This window comes from Atractosteus spatula, chromosome 11 (assembly GCF_055471065.1).
Source record: "Atractosteus spatula isolate fAtrSpa1 chromosome 11, fAtrSpa1.hap1, whole genome shotgun sequence".
In the NCBI taxonomy this organism is placed as follows: Eukaryota; Metazoa; Chordata; class Actinopteri; order Semionotiformes; family Lepisosteidae; genus Atractosteus; species Atractosteus spatula.
In genome coordinates this window covers 4624438-4646113 of record NC_142716.1, presented here as the reverse complement: position 1 = coordinate 4646113, position 21676 = coordinate 4624438, and the positions used below count along the sequence as shown (strand labels likewise).

At 39.4% G+C, this 21676-nt stretch overlaps 1 protein-coding gene across 1 annotated transcript in view; it reads right to left on the bottom strand.

Moving 5' to 3' along the window:
• The window catches only part of glis1a (GLIS family zinc finger 1a), a 96209-nt gene that overhangs the window by 7410 nt on the left and 67123 nt on the right, over positions 1–21676 (bottom strand). The window contains exons 4-7 of the mRNA XM_088926778.1: positions 20402–20563; positions 16325–16435; positions 13016–13157; positions 10046–10205 (exon numbers count right to left, since the gene is read on the bottom strand). Of these exons, the coding sequence (XP_088782904.1) occupies positions 10046–10205; positions 13016–13157; positions 16325–16435; positions 20402–20563 (575 nt within the window). The remainder of the gene's footprint in view (positions 1–10045; positions 10206–13015; positions 13158–16324; positions 16436–20401; positions 20564–21676) is intronic.

Sequence of the window (21676 nt, the reverse complement as noted above, 5' to 3'; positions counted from 1 at the left end):
CTTCAGAAGTTCAGAGGGCTTATAAATCTCTTAAGACAGGCAGCAGCTACAGTAAATGTTGCAACAGGACTAGTTTAGATATAAAATTTATAAAATAAGTGGAAACTACATGGAAGTGCATTCACAGCCGAGAACAAAAGTCATTTCTTTACATAAAGGCTTGTGGAACAAGCTACATGACCATGTTGTTGAAGCCAGAACCCTGTCCTCTTTCAAGAAACAGCTGGATGAGATCTCTGGATCAATTCACTGCTATCCATCGATCCAGATGGGCTGCATGGCCTGCCCTTGTTTGCAACCCTTCTTCAAATATGGTTCCCTTGGTGAACTGCTGCACAGATGCCTCAGTGTTTATAAACAATACCTGGTTTGGAAGAAAAGCGCCAGAGGGGTCTGAGCGATTTTACTGAACAATGTTGTCAGAATCTGTTAGAGGCAAAGACGTTGAGTAAATGAACAATGTCAATGTTTGCATGCAAAACAGAATTCATCACAGTACTGCCAGAAAAAGAATCTTACTAGATTGTTTTGGACAATCTAATTTTTCTTCCAGTATGCAGAGGAGGGATGTACAGTCACCTGCGGTTTGATGAGGTTTATTCTCTAATTGACCCTCCCACTCCGAACCCCTGTCACTGTGATGACTATTATATGGAGGCAGTGTCACTGTGGTGTCCAGGAACACACAAAGGTTCTTGATAAGAGTGCCATTTGGTACCCACATAATTACAGTATGTGCAGATATTTAAACAAGATTACAGTTTTGACACTATAATCATAATAATCTTTCTGGAACCGATATGAAGGTGAGAATAAGGATTAGAATCTGTGCACGTACAGTATTTTAGTTACAGTAATCCACGAGTGTGTCAACAAAAAAACAAACCGCTCAATGAAATGGTGGGCTCCACAGGTGAGTGTACATAGCAAACCTAGGATACACAATAGAGGTTGACTTGTATTCAGGGGCTCTCATGACGCTGTGATCTTCAAAGCCTTAATGACTCTATTCATGTCATTGGATTTGCAAGATAACATTACCGTCTTTATTCTCTATGGAATGTTGCAGCTTATTCCTTTTAATTGCTTGGAAACTACAGAGGATGCATCTTGCATTCATTTCCGTTGTGATGCCTAACAGACAGCTGATTTCAAAGGAGCTGTCATTGCTCTTTGAAAAGAATGACATTGATTTGTATTGTATGTGTATATGGTATCAACAAGTTACATTGATTGTCGGCTCAGGGGGCTACATTTCCCTGTGAATGAATGTTTTAGTTTTTCTATGATGACACAAGCAGCTAAGGTGGGATCCTAGTGACTTTCTGCACAAGACTGTAAATAAATAAAGACAGCACTTGTCACTCATATATTTTGCAGCTGTTAAGTGTAAGATACAAACAGCTGACAGAGTGCACATAATGCAGGTCTTATTTTATTAAGAAATCTAGAGAATTCTTTGATTAAGCGAAACCTTTCTTTCATCTGATATTCCACATCGAGAAACCAAATTTTGTATTTAACCTCCTGTGTTTTAGAGAAAAGGGAAACAAAATAAGAAAAGAGAATCTTTTGGGGTTTTCTAACAAAATATTTATTGTATCTACCAGATGGTTTATTTAATCTAATAGAAGAGTCATAAAAAGCTGGAATTTTACATGGCTGAGTAAATACCACAACCTTTGATCTTCTAACATTAGTGAAATACTTTCTTTTTACTATTGTGATAGTGGATTCCAAGCAGTAAACATTCCAATATATTATAATTATTTGTATCATTGTTTTTAATTCTTTGGTAACTTAGAGTACATGAAGAGAAAGCACCAGGTGTATAAAGAAAAAAACTCATTCCAAATGGTGTTATATGAACAAAAGGAATTCGTGTTTTGGAACAGTTTGCAATCCATTATTGAGACCTACACACTGATTATGACTGTGATTATGATATTTTGTATTCAGAATTCAAGACTGTTGGAATCCTAAAGTTAGTCTAAGAAGCCACATAAAAAAATGTGAATGTCACCTTTATCTTAAATAAGAAAAGATGCACAACAGGTCATAAAAAATTGGGGAAATGCATATCTTTGGATTTAAATTTGATTTACAAATGCTTAGATTGGGGTGAAAATAAATAACTAAATGGAGTGCCATTAGGGATCTGTATTAGGACCACTGCAGATCCTAACTTTCATCAATTATATAAATTCTGGTATAGTTAGTAAACTAGTCAGGATTGCAGGCGACATTTCACTGATGAACCAGCAAGTGAAATTAAAAAAAAAAGATAAAATTCAAGACTGGGCAAAAACCTGGCAGATGATGTTTAGTGCAGCTAAGAGCAGCGTTTTGCATGCAGGTAATACAGAAAACTGAGCTTGTAGAGGCGACTTTTGAAAAAGACTTTCTTCACTTATGTTGATACATCACTTATGTCTTCTAAACAATGTGAGGAAGCAAAAAAAAAGATTAAATATTATTACACATCGTTAACAGCATATAACTTAAATCATAGGATGTTAAAATTGTACAATGCAGTAGTAAGACATTTAAAAATATCGGCTCCCTATTTTTTGTCACTATGTTCTAAAACGTTATTGCTGCTCTAGGAGCACTTCAAAGAAGAGCAACCAGACATTCCAGGGCCTAAGGAAATCTTCTACACTGACAGGCTGAACATTTTTGAACCTTTGAACCTTTTTATTCTTGAACAGAGAAGACTACAAGAGGAACTGACACAAATATTCAAAATCATTCGAGGACATTGACAAGTCAACCCCAGCGGACTTCAGAATCAATGAACCACCGGGTGTTGTTGTGGGAGTATGGGACTAGCTACCCAGCCATGCTGCTGAAACTGATAACCTGGCTTCTTTCAAGAGCTGGCTGGAGGAAAGTCTCAGATAATGTAGCTTAACTAACGACCAAGTGAACTGGACAGTGCAAATGGTTTCTAATGGTTTTAACAAAACAGACGTTTCAGCCACCATCACACCAAAGCTCCTATAATCAGCCCTACTTATTGTCATTCTTCAAACAGTTAACACCGTGTTTCTTATAACCACAATACCAGCTTAGTAACTGCTCAACACTACACAGCTTTTTAAACTGAATTTAAAAAACATTCTTAAGGCATGAAACCTCCTTTCTAAACTAGGGCATAGTACACCACTACAAACTTCTCAAGAAACTGTCTGCAAGTAGCAAAACATATCATCGTCAGTTTAACATCTATCAGGACAACACTTGTTCAGCAGCGATCACCACATTTTTCTAAACCTGTGCCCAAACAGCGAGAAAACCTCAAGTTTGCTTTAAAATGCTACTATGGGGCATAGACCTTATACACAGTGTCAGTATGCCTCTGTAGTCTTCATTTCAAATAAAAGTGAATATTGCTAATCCAGTCTTTGGAAGCAGCCCAATGTGTTACCATGTGTTTCTGTGGAGAGCTAGCCCTCTGGGGAGCTGCTGTCAGCACAAACTCAGGAAACAGTTATACTGTTCATATTTTTACAACTAGCCTCTATATGCAGCTAAAGTGAATCATAAGCTAATCATTGCCAGGTGCCTGCATCTAGTCTGTAGGAATGAGAAGAATCTTTCATATGCAATATAAATCTTTCAGCGGTATTTACCTTTGCTGATCATCTTCATGTTTTTAGCCTTTTCAAACGTACTTCTCTGACGAGCGTCTTTACTGAGGTCGGGCGTCTTTCCTGAGGTCGCTAGGTTTGAGACTCATAAGCCCTCTGCAAACAGGCTGCAGTAGGTTAAAGGGCTTCAGATGGATTTTGTGGTATTGATAGAGAAAAAGCTGCATCGGGAGGTGTTTATATATGAAAGGCTCTTCAACATGGCCTTAGAAAGGTAATACAAATTCAGGAATTTAACAGTGTTGTTTGGAGAGTGTCACCTCTTCCCTTGAGGGGAATTTCTAATGCCTTCAGCAGGTCCCCTCTACACCAGATAATATTGATTCTTCAGTAGTTTAAGTGCTGAATTAAGCTGCGCAGACCGCTTTGTTGATGTATACTGGAGCACACACAACAAACGCCTTGGTTGGTCAACATCGAAAAACATCCAAAGGTTCCTCTCAGGAATTATTGAATCCTTCAGCTCACCAGTGATCATCTGAAATACTGTATGCATTGCTTTTAAACATGATCACAGCTGAAGGTTCATTGCTTGTGAAAGTGAACAATTTGAGTCAGTCCTGTAATTTTAGAGAGAGGGGAATCTCTTAACGGGGGCAAAAAAATGAAAAAAACACCCACACAAGAGCATGTGCTTATAATTCACATTGGAAAAAAATAACATGTATTGCAGTCTCTGAAGTACAGTAATTAAATTACAGAGGCAAATGTTCTTGTTTTATGGTTTTTGCAAGCTCCCACAATACTCTACATGAAACACCATCGACCTTATTCCACAATTTTGAATACGCCTTTCTGAATTGTGCTGGCCAGTGTCCTATGCTAAAACTGCTTCAGAGATAAAAAAGCCACAAGTTTACATTGCGAAAGCTTGCCTAGATAACAAGTCTATTCCCCTCTCCTCTTTCAGCACCTGTATATTTCGTTCTTCATGGGAAACATCGACATCCTACTGCGTGCCTGGATTTAAAACTATCTGACAGATTGCCCTGGTGTCTTGGCTGAAGTTGGTGGGAATATTTTTCAACTTGTGATATTCTGTATCTGGTTCTGGTTAGTAATGTAAAGCTCTTCATGAAAGACTTGCCTCACTCTGCTAACCAAAAGCATTAGAAACCTGCAGGCTTGGCTAGAAACATTCAACTGGCAGTGACTGAACCCAGTAGACTTTCACTCCTATAGGTCTGGTGGAATCGATTTTCAAATTACACCTGAATGATGTTTTCACCTACCGAATGATTCAACAAGAAATCCCTCCAACTTCTAAGTTAGAATGACATTTTCAATAATACAAGAGCACAATAACACAATAATCTAATGGCACAAGTTAAGTACAGTCTTCAACTTGCAACCTTTAAGTCTCTGACTCTTACTTGCAGTTCTTACATTGGTCTTGAACAGTGAATATGTAAGCGCTGTTGTTGTTAAAGCTCAAAATGAAGGAAACTTGGTAACAGATTACAGTCAGTGGCAGTTGATGTTTAATTCATTGGAAAGAGAGGGGAGTCAAATGAATAGCTAATTAATACATTGTGCCTTAAAATGCATTTCATATTAATAAGGAATATTTTTGCAAAGCACTGTGCATATCGTGAACACTTCCATTATGCTTGTGGAGGTATTTAAGGGAAAATAACAGGCTTAACTATATTAGTGCCTGTCAGCATGGAGCAGGATACTAATGTAAAGATATATATTACAATTCTAATTGCACAGCCTCTAGCAAAATCATGTCACTTGTTATAAACTAGAAAGTCCTGTGGCATAGCTCTTTTCTCTCTTGTCAGCCAAAAACTAAAGCCAATTTGTACTCAGGGCCCCAGATCCATTTCTGTTCAGCTTCCCTCTCTCTTCCCTCTGAGTGGCAAGCAGTGATATGATGAGATTTCCTTCTGAACCTGTGTGGTGCAACTGACAGACTGATTTACATCCTTGTTTGCAAAGGAAAGGGTCAGATATCATGAGCGACAAGTCCAGTCTGCACTCTATTTACATAACATCTGCCCTGTGCAGTTTCAAACCAGCAGAATTTACAACCGGACAGCACTGAGGAAATTTTTATGAGTTTACAAATCAAAGGACAGGGTTCAGAGAAATCTGCAACATGCAGAACTATTTCTCTGGTTCAGCATGCAGCAGGAGAGTGATCTGAATGTCTTCTTTAGCAAAATGTGTTAATTATGTCATTTTGCAGAAAACTGTTGACTGATCCATTGTTTTAAATATTACCAATGTGAGATTAGCACCAAACTCCAGAAAAGTACAGATTTCAGAAATGAAACCTGACCTACAAGAAACAGTTCTCAGGGTTATTCTAGTCTATTGTAAAGAATCTCTTACAGCTGTTGCTTGTTTTCATGTTAAGATCTGCAGAATCCTGCAGACTATGCCGCATTAACAGCAGTGACAGACTAGATTACTGGTAGAAATATGTTGTACATTGATTTAATGTAATTCTAGCAGTGTTCACAAGAGTAATTTCTGTGACCTTTGTAGTTCATCCATGACTGAATATTCACCTTCGTTTTTGGGATGTCTGTTTGGTTACTAATTTCCTCATTGTCACCATCTCATAATCAATGAGAGGACCTAAAATTGGCCTCCTGCATCTCAGAGGTCCTAAGCAATCAGAATGTTGTTTAAGCAAGACAAAGGTCAACAGAAAAAGAATGAATAGAAGTGGTTAAAGTGCATGTACTGTAAGTGCACATTAATGGGCTAGATGGTCCAAATTGGTGTCCTCTTGTCTATAAGCTTTCTTTTGCTCTTCTTATATGACCTATCTTTTTTTCTAAAGTCAACATCAAACGAAATTTGCCTGAAAATGATCTGATTTTTGCATCTTCAAAGGTCCTGTCCACAGACATAGGCAAAGATAATAGGCGATGTCCTGCCTGCTTCAGAAGTGTCTAGTCCAAGTTCTGGTCTAAATCAACGCAGCCTGGTTTAAGCTTCATCGTTTCTAGACCTGTGCTGACCAATGCTGATCCACGCAGACCAAGGCATCTGCAAGATCACTTTAAAGCAACAACACCTAAGGAGCTGAAAGAAGCTGTTAAATTGGCTCAAATTAAGGCCAGCAATTAGCTAATTGTGGTTAAGTGATAAAGAGCTGAGCTGCAATGAAAATCCACAGTCTTGCTCTAGAGCTTGATACCATGTCACAGACCTCAGTGGTACCAGGGTTATAATAGGCTTAGTTGTGGTTGGTAACATGACGGTTTCACGTTTCTTTCTGGAGGCAAGAAAGGCTGAACACGTTCTCGAGTCAAACCACCAAGCTTTTGTTTGTCAAGCGTACAAACCCGGCCTGTTCCAATGGCACAGCAGCTGCATGCTCGTCTCTGATCCAGCTAGTCTAGAACGAACCACTGAGGCTTCCCCCATCATCCATTCTGTTATGAAAATAATAGCTCAGCTCTGAAAACACAAGGTCATTCCCCAACCTTAAATCTTCAGAAATGTTGAGAGTGGGATCTTTCCAAGCCCAGCAGAAAAAGGAGCGCACAGAAGTCAAATATATATCTACGTTTTCATCAGACTATTTCATGCGGTCTAGAGGCAAATGTCATAGGTCTGCCTGTGATGGTGCTTGTATAATGTTGCCCTCAACTCTTCCAAAAGTGCTAGTGCACAACTCCTAGCTCAAAAGCATGGGCTGCACAGAGCTGTCACAGTTTTTCATGTGAAACAGTAAGGATCAGTGAGCATTTCGCTTTTTAGAATCTTATTTCAAATCTGGCAGGGGCCAGCAGTAAAAGGATTAACTACTGTGAAATCTTTAGGAGGAGCATTTCAGCATGACCATACAGTGCGCCTCATCGCTTCCTCTTGTGGCACAGGAATGTGGAGGGGCCGCAAACGTCTGACCAGCCAAACTGTGACCAGTAAAGAAGGAAATAAAAGGTGAAACAACTCAGTGCTGGAAAAGCAAGAAGTGTTTCCTTGTTAAAATGCTGATGTCTGTAAGAGATTCACGGTTTCACATCCATTTTGGGCTTTGACAACTCGTTTCATGTCTAATTATGATGCATAACCATCCTGCTTTCTGCAACCAAGGATTATGCATACTCCGCACACTGCAAATATATTTTAACTGGCATATTTTAATATGAGCTTCAGAAATTACACTAGTATTTAATAAGTAAAATTACTATAAATGCCTCATTTCAGCCAGGGTAAACACATTTAGTAATGAGGTCAGATCCTGTTGGTGAATATTCAAGTTAGTTAGATAATTTTGTCAAAATGTTTAAATGTCTTGCTAAACCTTTTGGGAAAAACAAGTGCTGCGCTGATATTGACTTTGGCAGTGGATGCTATACCACAAACTTTAAACATTTAAATCAAATGCTGGATCTTTAGGCAAATGTAAGTAGACGTTTTGTACCCAGCTTGTTGTAGGTCCTGGCAAAGTACATTTTCTGATTACCCAATGAAGCAGACTTCTTTTTTTTAAAAAAAAAAAGCATAATCATTTCAATATAATTCACAATTGAAAATGTTGCCATTCACTCAAACTAGTGTTGCTATCTCGTTTGTTTCCCCCATAGACTCGAACTGGAAATTCTTTAAAAGCCCTGAAACAAATCTAGTGCTGAAAAGCACAAGCTGAGGAACAGCAGGGAGAATTGTGTCCAATGGGATCAGATGCTTCTCCTTTGATTAAGCCATTTTGTTTTTAATCCCTGCGCTCATGGGAAAGGCTCATGATTGAACGGTTATGCTCTTCCCCAGGGTGGTGTTCTAGATTACTCACAATAATCCCTCCAAAAATAATACCGTGCATCGCTACCGATAATTTCATTTCGCCTTCCTTCTTGAAGCAGTGCATTTTGTGAAGAAGTGTTGCCAAACAATGCCATCTGCGCGGTTTCCCTGCTTGTTGTTTTCTGCTCATTTTCCATAGCAGTAAATACAGGAATACCAAGATCATCTCTTCGACAGCTAGGAGGAGTTATATACCTGCCTAAAATCTTTTGGAGAGGAAACGAAATACCCAAGGCTCATGGAAAAATAAATTCCCGAGAAGTCTGGAACTGCACGACAACAAGTTCCAGCTCACATTTGTCCATCTGCAATGTTTAATATGTCTCAGCACTGCTCTATTTACATTGGGAAACTGAATAGTTGAGTGTTCAGTTTAATCAAATGTATTTTTGTGGTCTTCAATTGCCTAGTTAATTTCTTTTTATTCCTAGAGATAAAAGACATTGTTTTTGTGCGACTATAAATGTACTGTACCAAGATATTCTCTGTTGATAATGTTTTGGTTCTGCTATATTAGCCCGTTGCCATGAGAATTTAGAAGAAGGATCTTCTGTGTTTTTATTCTGGTTTTCAGGCATTTTTGTAAGTATATACAGTACTGTACATTGCCACGTTACTTTGAAACTGTGCTTTGCTGACTCTTCAGGGCAATCACTAGGGCTTTAATAGACAACATGCCTTAAAAGAGAGGCACAGCTAAATGCTGGTGACGTTCGTTTCATTTTCTCAGTATAATTGAGGTACAGCAACTGATGGGAACAGCACAAATATGTGCTTGAATCTGTTACAGATGGGGTTTCTTTTAACAGAGAGGTTCACATGAATCCAAGACAGAGTAGACTAAATTATGTCACACAAACTGATTGACACTATTAATTTGTAAGGGAATTTGTTCAGAAAAAAGGCAAACTTCTGCACCATTACATTATATATTAGATTATAATATTATTCAGATCACAATATAACTATTTTGAACACCTCTAAAGATCAAGCAATAAAACTTTGGTCATATTAAGGTTTTCACGTATTTTCCCATTTTTTATGGGATTGAGAACACAGATTGCATCTTGGAGCTCCTTGACAAGCTGTGGACTACGGTGAAAAAGAGGATTCAACCTGCTCACTTGATTTCCTACGAAACCGACGCGTTTCGAACAGTTTATTAACAGAACCCACCTGGCTGGGGACTTGTCCATCGCGAAGAGGGGAGGAATATTTTGGAACACAGCACAGCATAGACGCGAGCAAGGAAAAGGGGGAGCAGTGAGATCAACACCTTCGAGAGGGTTCAGAAGCGTTTCGAGGCGCACGACAGTGCAGCTCCGCTGCTCGCCTGCCCTTGCGGGTTTGTAATGCGTGTAGCTCTGCCTCCGCTCGCAGGCTCAGAGTGGACACAGCTCCACACAACTCCGCTGTCCCGAAACACCAGGTCCTCCGTCGCAGGGGTGACGTCACTCACCCACTCATGTCCCGCATTGCACCAGGAATGATGGGGACGTGGAGGAGGCCTAATAGTGACACTACAGGTTCTATGGAGGAGGTGGAGATGGGGCTCCCTCACCTGAACCAAGGCCCAACTCTGTGATTCTCTACATCAAGACTTACAGCAGCTCAATACACACCCTTCTCTGGTGTTCTCCACAGCAGACAGAGGTGACAGATGATTGTGTGGGCTGCCAATGTTTCCCTCAAGAGCCTGCTGCCGAGAGGACATGTCATGAGTGGGTGGAAGAAACCCAGATGTGGATCCATTATGGGAGGCACTGGAGCCAGTGTAGATGCCTGAAAGGCAAACAAAGTTAATTTGCAAACTGGCTAAATTAACCAAGAGGACTTCTAGGCTCCTCAGTTACATTTTCTGTTTACCAAATTATGTAATTATCATAGCAACATACTTTTGTTATGACAACAAATCCTTGTGCTGATCTAATCAGGATTCTCAAAACAAATGTTGCATGTTTGTGCTGCATGCAATTTACAGTGCGCTGTTTATGTAGCACAATGTTTAGATTAATTTCATGATCTGCATTAAACTGAGAGTTTGTTGTTGTTTTCTTTTAACCATTCACTTTTCACAGATTTTATATTGAAATGTTAATGTCTCAATTTCTAGCAGCCAGGAAACCTAAGAAGAAACTCATACAGTATGTAAGAATGGAGACCCTTTTGTATGATTTAATCAATTTCCATCAAAAACAGAGGCATTAAAAGAGGAAATTCTTCATCCTAGTTGGCATGGTCTTAAAGCCCTATATGATCTAAAGAGTTAGGTTGGAGGCCACACTGTTTGGGTCTTTTTTATGCATTTTACATTTGGAAACTCCAGGGAGGCTAGTGATTCATAATAACTACAGTGCAGTTTTACCTACAGCACTGACCAGCAACAATGCTTTTCAATCTAAAATTGCTTGCACCCTAAAGTGATTGTGCAAAGCTCTCAAGGGCAAAACAGTATTTTGTGTGTGCATTTTAGCAGAGCGAAAGCAGACTAACTGAAATCGCAAACTACAAATTTGGACTGAAATTCTGTCCATAAGGCGTCCGTCATCTCGCCATGTCAAGAATCAGATTTGTGGGTATTCTGTCATCCTATTCAGTCAGGCAAGTGGGGGGGCAGGCAGGAATTCAGAAGAAAACTGATGCTCTGAACTAGCCCCAACAAACTCTAGATGGGGAAAAAGTCCCAATAAAGTCAGTCTGAGGAGAGACGAAACTGGACATGCAATAAAATTAAAGTATGACTTTCAAGAGTGCAATACAAGAGATTGCCAAACTTAGATCTGTGGGATGTGGCAGTAACAGCTATTTAAACCTATGTCTGGGTAATAGGGTTTAGTCATTGCTTTTGTAATGTAGTGTAGCTGTTCACTGGATACTGCCATTATTTTGAAAAGATCTATTGTCTTTCAGAGCTTGGTTTATTGTCTCACATTGCCTAACACAGAGACTAAAGCCTAGAATAGTTATATAACCCTTAATAAAACTGCTCTTCTAAATTCAGGCTCTAATTTCTTTTCCAGATTCCTCTGGGAAACCTGTGCACTGAATGTCCAAACCAGTTAGCCGAGAAGGTGCTCCTGTTTTTTCTTATGCATCCAGCTGCTTGCCAGTGGAGCTGAGCCATCTGACAGCTTTTTGAAATGGCCGAGACTTCGATTCATTATCCAGAAATCATCAATCATAACCCCTAAATGGTTTCCCCTTTAGCCTCAACATCTGTTCCTAAAACAGCAACATTTAATGAACAATAGCCATGATTGCTGCAATTTTATAGGTTCGTTTTCAAAAACAACGCAAGAACGCGAGAGTCTCAAAAAGGGGGGGGAGAGTGCAGGAAAAAAAGTTTGAGAGACAGAGAGGCACCAAACTGAAGCCACACTACCCAGAGAGGATGCCCTGCATGTGGGCACACTCCTCCACCAAACTGTTTGGAATAATTGAGGCTTGTCATTGTGCAATACTGAGCTTTGCTTAGTGGAGAGAAAGAGCAAGGGACAGGGTTATGTCCAGCGCTGCTTTTACTCTCCATGACATCTCATCTCCCTTCCACTGGCTGGAACACAAAGCAGCTTTGAAGGAACACACAAGAGGATGGGATCTTTAGAAATACTGTGCTTTTTTCACTTCTTTCTATTCTGGCTGCTTTGGCTTATATCCCTGACATCTTCGATTTGCACTGCACTGAAAACTTTGGAATCATGTAAATAACAGGCAGAGTAACACAAGTTCTCCCCCGAGCAATTTTTTTTTTTGCACAATGACGTTGAGGCTCCTTTGAATAAGGAAAAGAGAAAAGTAACGTTCGATTCTTCCCCCCCCCTCTTTGCTCAGAATATCAAAACGGCTTTATAACGAGAAGCAAAAAGTAATGAATAAGAGTGACTTCATTTAGGTTTTTACAGCCTACAGTTCTCCATATAATTACAGAGTGTCTGCAAAGGGCATCATTTTTAAAACGTGGTCAGTGGAATTGCTACTTTTCTCATGTGAGTGCTCTGGGACAAATAATTGAGCTACAGCATGAGTGCAATTAAACAAAATGGAGCAGATGTCTTAATCCTTCATTGTTCTTCTCCAGCCAGCATGAGTTTGTAGGATACTGTTCATCAATATTTAAGCATCCGACGGTGCCAAACGCCATTGCTTGTAAACAGGAGAATCAGAGCTGTGATGAAACTGACGATAATAAAAAAAAACTTGTAAGATGACCACTAACAAAAACACAGATTAAAAAAAAAATGTGATAACATCCTATCAGACAAGCAATGAGAATTGCTCAGTGTTTTACTCTAGCCTGGGGAGGGCACAGAACTGGGGCTCTGGGTTTAATTCCGGATCTCCGGTGCTACATGTGTGGAGTTTGCATGTTCTCCCCATGTTTACGTGGAGTTATTCTGGCTGCTCCAGTTTCCTCCCACAGCCCAAAGACATACTGATAGGATAAATGGCCCTGGTGTGAGTGTGTGTATGTTTGCGTCTGTGTGCCCTGTAATGGACTGGCATTCTGTCCAGGGTATATCCCACCTTTTGCCTCCAGCCCCCCTGAGACCCTGTATTAGAAAATAGAGGCAAGGAAGGTGCTCTACCCAGACCTGTGAACATGTCCTGGCTGAGGCTTGAGGGCCTGGAGCATTTCCCATTGAGAAGGTGCTGGGAGGAGGTTGCATTGTGGAGGTGTTGAACTGCCAAACATTCACCAAAAACCTCCTGGTCCAGGTGGGTACAGGATCGCAACTGCCCATCAGAGAGAAAGGAGAGATCAGCAGAGACGGCAGATTATTAAACAGAAACTAGGATGCTAACAAAAGAATTCCGCACATCATGAATAAATAAGCTGTTTTAAAACAAATCAGAAACAGTAACCTAGAGGCTCTAAAGCAACTCAGATGTAATGTTAATACTTTCCAGCAAACATTTTTTTAAATTAATTTTCATTATGTGCATGTTTCGATTATCTAGAACCGTTTAAATCACATCTTCCAACAGATGGTAAATGTCTTTTCTAGTTTTTCTTGATTTCCCCCACCCCCCAAAAAATAGAATTTGAATGAGGGGTACTTGTTTTACTCTCAGTCTTTTTGGAAAAGCTTTTGAATAAAGAGATATTATCCCCAAGAGCTGCTGTTTTTTTTTTCCCTTTTTCCTTTGAGGCCGTTACAAGTTGCAAACTTTAGAAAATACGGTTAACAGATGATTATGTAATTCTTGCAGGTCTGTGGAAACATACCATGTGTATTTACTTTTGTTTCTTAGGCACCTGGAATATTTCTACTATTCTATTATAAAACCGGACAAAGAAGCAATAGAAAAAGAGAATCTGTGCTTATCACACCTCCCTTATGCTTTGCAGAACCTAGTGCTGTAGAGTGTACTGTTTTACAGGCAACACTTTAAAGAGGAGCAGCAGAGAGGTCATGATATAAAGACTGCAAACCACAATATCAGTACTATTCACTAGCCTACAGTTTCTCTAGGAGGTCTTGATATGCAGTCAGAATTTTGGCTCAGAACGTGTCTTCATTTTAATGTTATTTTCAATTACAGAACTTTTTGTAAAGCAGGCATTTGACTCCTGTTTCTGGATTAGGGTTATGTTATGCTTTGGTCATCTTTCCTGGACAATGATGTTTTTTTACCAATAAATGTGCAATGGGGTGTGTGTTCTTGTGTGTGAGGGGGAGGGCATTTGTGTAAACTGGATCACAACCAAACAAAAGTCTTTAATAACAAATGTAACAATTCATTGCGACATTGAGCCTTTATTCTTCAGAGGAAATGAGTTTCAGAGAGGCCTGACTTTGAACCACAGGCACCCATCTTATTAAAAACATGAGGAAACAGGGATTAACAAAACCAACCTTCCTCAATCTACAGTTTAGAAAACAGCTGGTCCAGCCAAACATTTGTCACTGTAGATTTCTGAGATTTTCCTTAGCTAGGCTGACTGTTCCATGGTCCCATTCCATTTGTAATTAAAACATTTCAATATTAGGAATTAGAATGACTGCATATCCGTCTGCCATGAGTTTACTGCCTTGTTGAAATATGTGATCTTTAAGGCCATTTGTACGAAAACGGACCTGTCTTCCAATTAACGAGGGGCCTGTTTAAAGTCAACACCAACAAATCACCCTGTAACTAATGATACACCAGTATGGAATGGACAGTATGAAATAAGAAATGCCTCAGTTCCAGGGCTATTTCAATTTGTTTTGTCTTTGCTCTTAATAAATTCACAGATGTCTGTACATCTAGTTCATCATCATCAAGTTTATCAATTGTAGTACTGTGTTTTTTAGGTAATGGTAATGTTCTATTCTGCCAAATTAAAAATAAGGAAAATGTGCAGGTACCTATAATCTTTGCATAACTTGTTTTTCTAGACAAACCACAGAAGCAGAGGAAAACGCACAACTATAAATATGAGAAAAAGTCCGATATTTTAAGGACCTAACAACGTGAGTATGCTTCTCTGTGAATGTTCAAGGGACTTGTAAAATTGAAAAGAGTATACCACTTCCTATTATAATGTAATAATAATTACCTATGTATTTAATTAATTCATTATTGATGTGGTGTCATCCAGAGAACTCAATTTCATAGAAGAAGTTAATTAATTTCACACATATTCCACATCCACACCCAGTATAACTGTGAAGGACAGTATATTAATGGCAGAACAAACATCCAAGTGTTTCTGACTGTGATGCAACAGGCTGATAGTGTAGAATGTTTTTTTGCAACACTTATTTTTTAAGTACGCTGCTTTTCTTTTCACACTTTTTTGAAACAATGGAATTTGGCAGAATAAAAAAATGACTAACAATGCGCGCAAGATTTCTAGCTGGTTCAATTATTCTCCACTATAAAAAAGGCAAGAAACTCACAAAACCATGAGGGAAAAAAAATATCAGAAGCTTTACTTTCTCTCGTGTCTGGGCGCTGTCCGACCTGGAGCCAGACAGACAGTACTTATGAGCAAACTGTCCCTTTCTTTGGGGGAGTGAAATAGAAAACTGCAGGACGAAATGGAAAATAAAAAACAATTTTCAGACATGAGTCTAACCTCTTAAAGGAACACAGAGCACCGTTAATATGTAATTATTAAACGCTGTCATCTTTTTAAAGTCCTATTGCAAGCCAGAAACATTTTTTTTTTCTGCAGGAAAAAAACAATCAAGGCCTCTGTGTTTGCTGCTCGTTCAAGACCGGGGGCATGGGATGTGCCAGTCTTCCGCAGCATGGGCCGAGCTCGCTTCTTAAACACGACTCGCTGCGCAAAACAAGTTTTTGTTGTTTTTCTAAAGGAGGAAGGGAAGCCTGTCTAATCGCGGATTAAGTTTTGAGGACCCAAACGCCATGTGCGTCGAAAGAAAGAGGATCCCTTCTCCGCTGGCTTGCCTCAGCAGCTTGCTTTGCAAAGTGATTATGAGGAACAGATGCAGAGTGCAGGCCTCTCTGTGGCTCAGCAACCTGGTTACTCCCTCCAGAGCTCGTGGGCCACAAAATGAAGCCATTGGCCTGTTCCTTTGGTTGGTTAGTGAGCTTCAGCGTGAGAATTTCCTGGCGAAACAGGTGGAACGCTCTTCCCTCCTGCTTTCCCAGTTGCATCATGCCAGAACTAGATGAAAATTGGAACTGAAGAGAAAAGAAGGCAATGAAGCAGTCTTCAGCCTTCTCTGACATGTGACCTGAACCTATGCAAGGCTTAGAGCACAAGTGTCTGCAGGTTTTCCTGGTCTCTTTAAAGCAGCAGGTTAAGTCAGTTACCAGATGGGTTACATTGTCGAACGTGAAGCTGGAATGAATGACACTCTGACCCACCAGGACCAGGTCTGTGACACCCCAGCTCTCAGTTGGTATTTGACTGGAGGGTGAGACGTCTCTGACGGGTCTCTTACCTTCTTACGCACCTGCTGCTCTTTGGCAGAATGGGCTTTCACGTGCTTGCGGAGGGAACTGGGGTCCGTGTAGCGTTTGGTGCAGCCGGGAATCTGACAAGCGTATGGTTTCTGCACATGTGTGGGGAAGAAAAGGCAGGGGGAGAGGTGTAAAAGAGTGAAGAGCCACAGCCCTTCAAGTTACAAGGTCACACAAATGGGAAGAGACTGCTTTACGAATGAAAACGCTCAATTTACAACTAATCTCTACATATCCACACACAAAACACAAATGCATATCTAAACTGCTAAAAGATTGATAGGTCTGTCATCTCTGGTGTATAACTTCCCTGGAACTCACTGAGCCTTTACCTAATGGTAGTGACAGCAGTGCTCCTGGAATGATTCCAAAAGCTCAGAGCAGCCTACTGCTCCTACACCTTCAGTCAAGCTGCAAGTAATTAATATGTGCGCTAAACCAATAGATCATTTATAATAAGCAAGCAATACGGGCCAAAAAAATCCTTTGTGCATGTTAAGGTGAGATTAACAGGTTTGGATACCAAAGGGGAACATGTGCAAGCCGTCATTTAAAGCACAAATGTTCAGTTTTCCTGCATTTTTTTCACAGCTGACCTGTAACACTGTGCTGTTTGCAAAGACTCCCTTAAAATCAGTGCTCCACAAATTGTACATGTTTAATACACCGTTTTGTAATGCATAGTAAAAAAAAGATCTTATTTAAAATATATTTCACAGCATGCATTTTGTGTCTTTTGCCCTTGCTTTGTTTTAATTATGTGGACAACTTTACTGACACACAAAAACATCGTATTTCTGAGACAAAGGGACAAAGGGAGGTCTCTGGGGTAATGTGTGGATATTAATGTGTTCACTTCCTCTCATTTTTAATTCTTGCTGGACCTAAACTACACTTTTAAGTTTGAAGAAATATTTAAATATTTTATGATTACAAAAAGTAATTGTGAAGTTTTACTGAAGGCTATTCATTATCTTGGCGTCAGAGTCTTAATAAAAAAATTAAATACAAAGATGAATAATAAAGTATTTAATTAAACAATTAAGTGTCTACTAAACCTAAACAGAAAGGCCTGTCCTACTATTGTTCCAACACTGTAAAATTTATTTTAGTGTCTGCCTAGAAAGCTTATGCAGAATGGAAAGTCACAGGGAACTGCTGATGAAAGAGCACTAGAGTGCAGTTTCAGCTCATGCTAAAACAGTTTATCCCAGTTCAAAGCCAAACAGTCCCTGGGAAGATGTCTGAATCTACACTCGTTATGAAGGTGTGGACGTACTGGTAAATAATGGAGAGCGCTGGTTTTTCATTGAGAGAGTTTATTTATAAGAGACTTCCTTTTGCCAAAATTTCATGGAATATATGAACACAATGAGGTGTCTCTGTGCGAAGCATTTCAGCTTTCATAACGGGGAAAAGGGAAAACTCAGTATGGAGAGATGAGCAGATGTTTTTGCAACGGAACTGAAAGAGAAGCATTTCTATTTCTTGTGAAAAATACTGAGCTGTAGTTGTTTCAGCACCTTTCCAGACGACTCAGGGCACAGCACGCAATAGCATAATCACAGAGTATTTCAAAATAATGGAATTACCAAACTTATTTTTTCCACATGAAATGAGGACTGGGATTACTTTTTTGCTGATATTGAAACATGAACGAATGAAAACGTGACTGACAATGTTGCAGCTATTGTAGTGAACAGAGTTAAAAACAGCATAAAGTTAGTACTATACCTTTCCGCTGAATATTCACAGAAGGAGAAAGTAAGAACAAGAAAGAAAGATAGGACAGTTTAATTATGACAAACACACATTCATGCTTTCCATTATTTTAGAATTATTGTTAGAATAATTATGTTCTGATCTTACATTTACATTAAATTAAAGTAATTTAATAGAATCTCATTATATAAACAGTAAGGTAGAATTCATTTGTACTATGCCAGACTGCAGATTGTGGTCAATATACCGTATTTCAGACATTTACAGCCACATTATAAGTCTTAATTGTAATGTTGTGAGGGACTCTCAATGATTTTCTTAAAAATGACTCATGACACATAGGAGGTGTGGATTTTCATGTTTCTAAAAGAAGAACGTATTGTGTCAATCCCTTGATCATCATGCACAAATTTCAATTCATCCGCCCTGCTGTCGCAGAAAGACAGGGTTAAAGAGATGCCCTAAAACTCCAGGCTTTCATTACTGCAGCCAGGTTTACAGAGTCTCTCAGATGTAATTGATTTCATTAGCCGAACTGATGTCAGGAACCTTTATTGGTGGCACTGAAACCCAGACACACAAGGCTGATGGGAAATAAAGGCCTACCCAATAACACAATAAATGCTGGTAACGATGAAGTACGTGGCCTCCTCTTGTTCCCCACTTTATTTTTAAAAAAGAAGAGGGTCATTAAAGTGAAAGTGGATACAGCAGCTTTAATGGGTATGAATTCCTCATTTTGACTTTTCTGTAAATAAGACATTGTTATTGTAGGAGTTCTTGGGTTTGGAAAAAGTGACCGACCAACTCCTCAGACCTGTTTGTTTTTCTAAGCCTAACGCACATTGTACATTCCTGAATGTGGGGCAGTCTATAACAGAGGGAGACAGAGGGAAATAAAAAATAATAAATCTCGTTGCAGCCTCGTGAACACTCAGCAAAACCTGAGTAAAAGAAGCCTAGCAGCCACATGTACACAGTGATTGCCATTTCTGGTTGTAAGCTTTATTATTAATGTCAGTTCAGTAGTTCTCCCTGGAAAGTCTAGCGGTGAAATGTGATAAAGCAGACTGCTCTTTTCTCAGCGAGCACAGTGCTACTTGCAGCCAAGACACAGAAAGAGAACTGAGTGATGGCTCTCCTGCTGCTTTCACACATTAGGGATTGATTACTTTATAAACTGGCAGTGGAGAGAGCTGTGCCACTGCCCGCATACTGTCTTTGGCACCCGTCAATTTTTTTCTTTACATTTTGAGTTAATACACTAATTGTCTTCCCATGGAACTGGGGTGTTGAGTTATATTTCTGTCAAGCCTAAGCAGAAAAAAATACAGAATAGTGCTACTAGTTTGGAACATCAAGGGATCGCTTTGAACATTCGTGTTACTCCTACGGTGTAGCTATAATTTGTGCTATGTGAACATGAAGACAGGACTGCATACAGGAAATAGCAGCATATTAGCTAAGAACAATGCACTCCCTATATGTCAGCAGAAATATATTTATGAGAACATACAATAATAGTACACTAGATATACAGTATGCATGATTTAGATAATAACTTATCAGAGCCTACCTTTTCCAGCATCAAGGAGCTTAAGTGTACCAATTATACCAATAGGTTTTTGCCAAGTGATTTTATCATTTATTTTCAGCGCTCTGACAGATCGTCACCTGAGCAAACTTGGACTGAAAATCTATTTCTATCTTGCAGTAACAATGTGCTTCCCCTGTTGTTCATCTCGGTGTGTCTGCACTTCTGCTCTCGTTGCTGCTGGTCAAATCAACACTTTCAGCTTGCAGAAAAAGATCTAGTAGATGTCGTATTGAATTGCAATCTATAATAAGTGAACTTAGTACATAATAATCAAAAGTAATAATAACTCAGGAAACTGTTGAGATAGACAGTAATAAATCGAGCACTGTAATTATTTTAGAGAACTTGTATTATCAGGATATTCTTTTTCTGTCACATCACACCCGTATTTCTAAAATCGTAATTCGATTTTAAAAATCTATTTAAGGTCCTATTTAACAACATTCAAAATTCTCTAGAAGTAGATGCAAGAAATAGTTTCATTACAAAACAAGTTATAGCTTAATACTAGTAGAAATGAACATTCCTGTCTCCCAGTAAGGACTATTTCAAAAGCAATTCATCAGATATTTACAATACATAGCGACCAAGACCTTTTTTAAAAAGGAATTCATCCAAACTCCTGCTATATAATTAGTCCCTTGGTCAGAGATGCTCAGTCTCCATGACTACCTAGTTACAGGAACACTGCAGCTCGGTCTTTTACAAGCATGTGAGAGCTAAGTTTCCATGTGCTTACAGTGTCCAGGTGTGTGCGCTGGTGCTTTGCCCGGTCACTGGAGTTGCTGAAAGCTTTCTGGCAGCCAGGATGCTGGCAGAGATACGGCTTTTCTCCTGTGTGACTGCGCAGGTGGATCTTGAGGTTCTCGAGCCGTGAAAATGCCTTGTTGCAGCCTTCGAACTGCAATAAAAAAGTACACACACAACACAGGGAAAAAAAATTAGGGGGAGGGGGCTGGGTCATTCAGTCAACCTGCTGCATTCCCAATGAGCGCAGTGTACATTAGTATTCAGTCCTTCTGTAAATTATTGCACACGCCAGCATATGCTCTCAGTCACGAATAAAAGACGCACACTGTACCTTCCTTTAAAATAAAGGCTCAAATAAGAGCTGTTGCTTTTTTCTTTCCTTTTGTCATTTCACTTCAATGAAGATGGGCCGTACTTTCACAAATCTGCTCGCAAAGTTCCCTTTAAGGCACATGAGTGAAGCCGCCTGCAAGTGTAACCTCTCTGGATGCCACACACTGTGAGCTTAAAGACACAGGCTCGCACAAAGGCCCACCTCTGGGTGCAATAAACAATTTAAAAAGAAATCCTTTGGCACAGCGAGTAAGAGCCGGTACAGGACTTATATGAAAGGGATGCGATTTACAACCAGTCCTCATTACATCAATAAATGAAGCACTGTAAATTAGAATCTACAAAAAATGGCACAAAACAGTAAAATCACAAGTACCCAGATTAAATGCGACAGAAATATGGTGTAAAAAGAGTTAGAAAGTTACATTAAAAAACAATAATGGTATAGTGTTACGCCACACTGCACTACTAAGGCTTGTTTATTGTACCTGGCTGTTTTTCACAAGGAAATACAGCTGAAATCAATTTTACACCAGAGATTTTCATCATGACATTTCATGAAAAGCTATGAGATGTTTGGTGTGTACTTCTAATTGGCAAACTTCGCTTTTAACTCAAAGTTATAATGGTTTTCAAAGGTTAAGGTTACCATCGGAAATGATCACAGGAATTGCTCTATTTCTTAACTTGTATTCATCCAAGTCATCCAAAAATTGCTCTTAAGCTCTACAGGGCATGAGTAATGGGCACAATGTTCAAGCAGTTAGGTCTTCTAAAGATGGTTAATATCTGTGTTTGCTCTGTAATAATCTGTTATACAGTTCTTGGATATCAGGAAATGGAGAAATAGATAGACGAATAGCCGATAAATTGACAAATAAATAGGAGTTGATGCTGTTAGCAATTCCGACCTAGACTACACAAGTGTAAA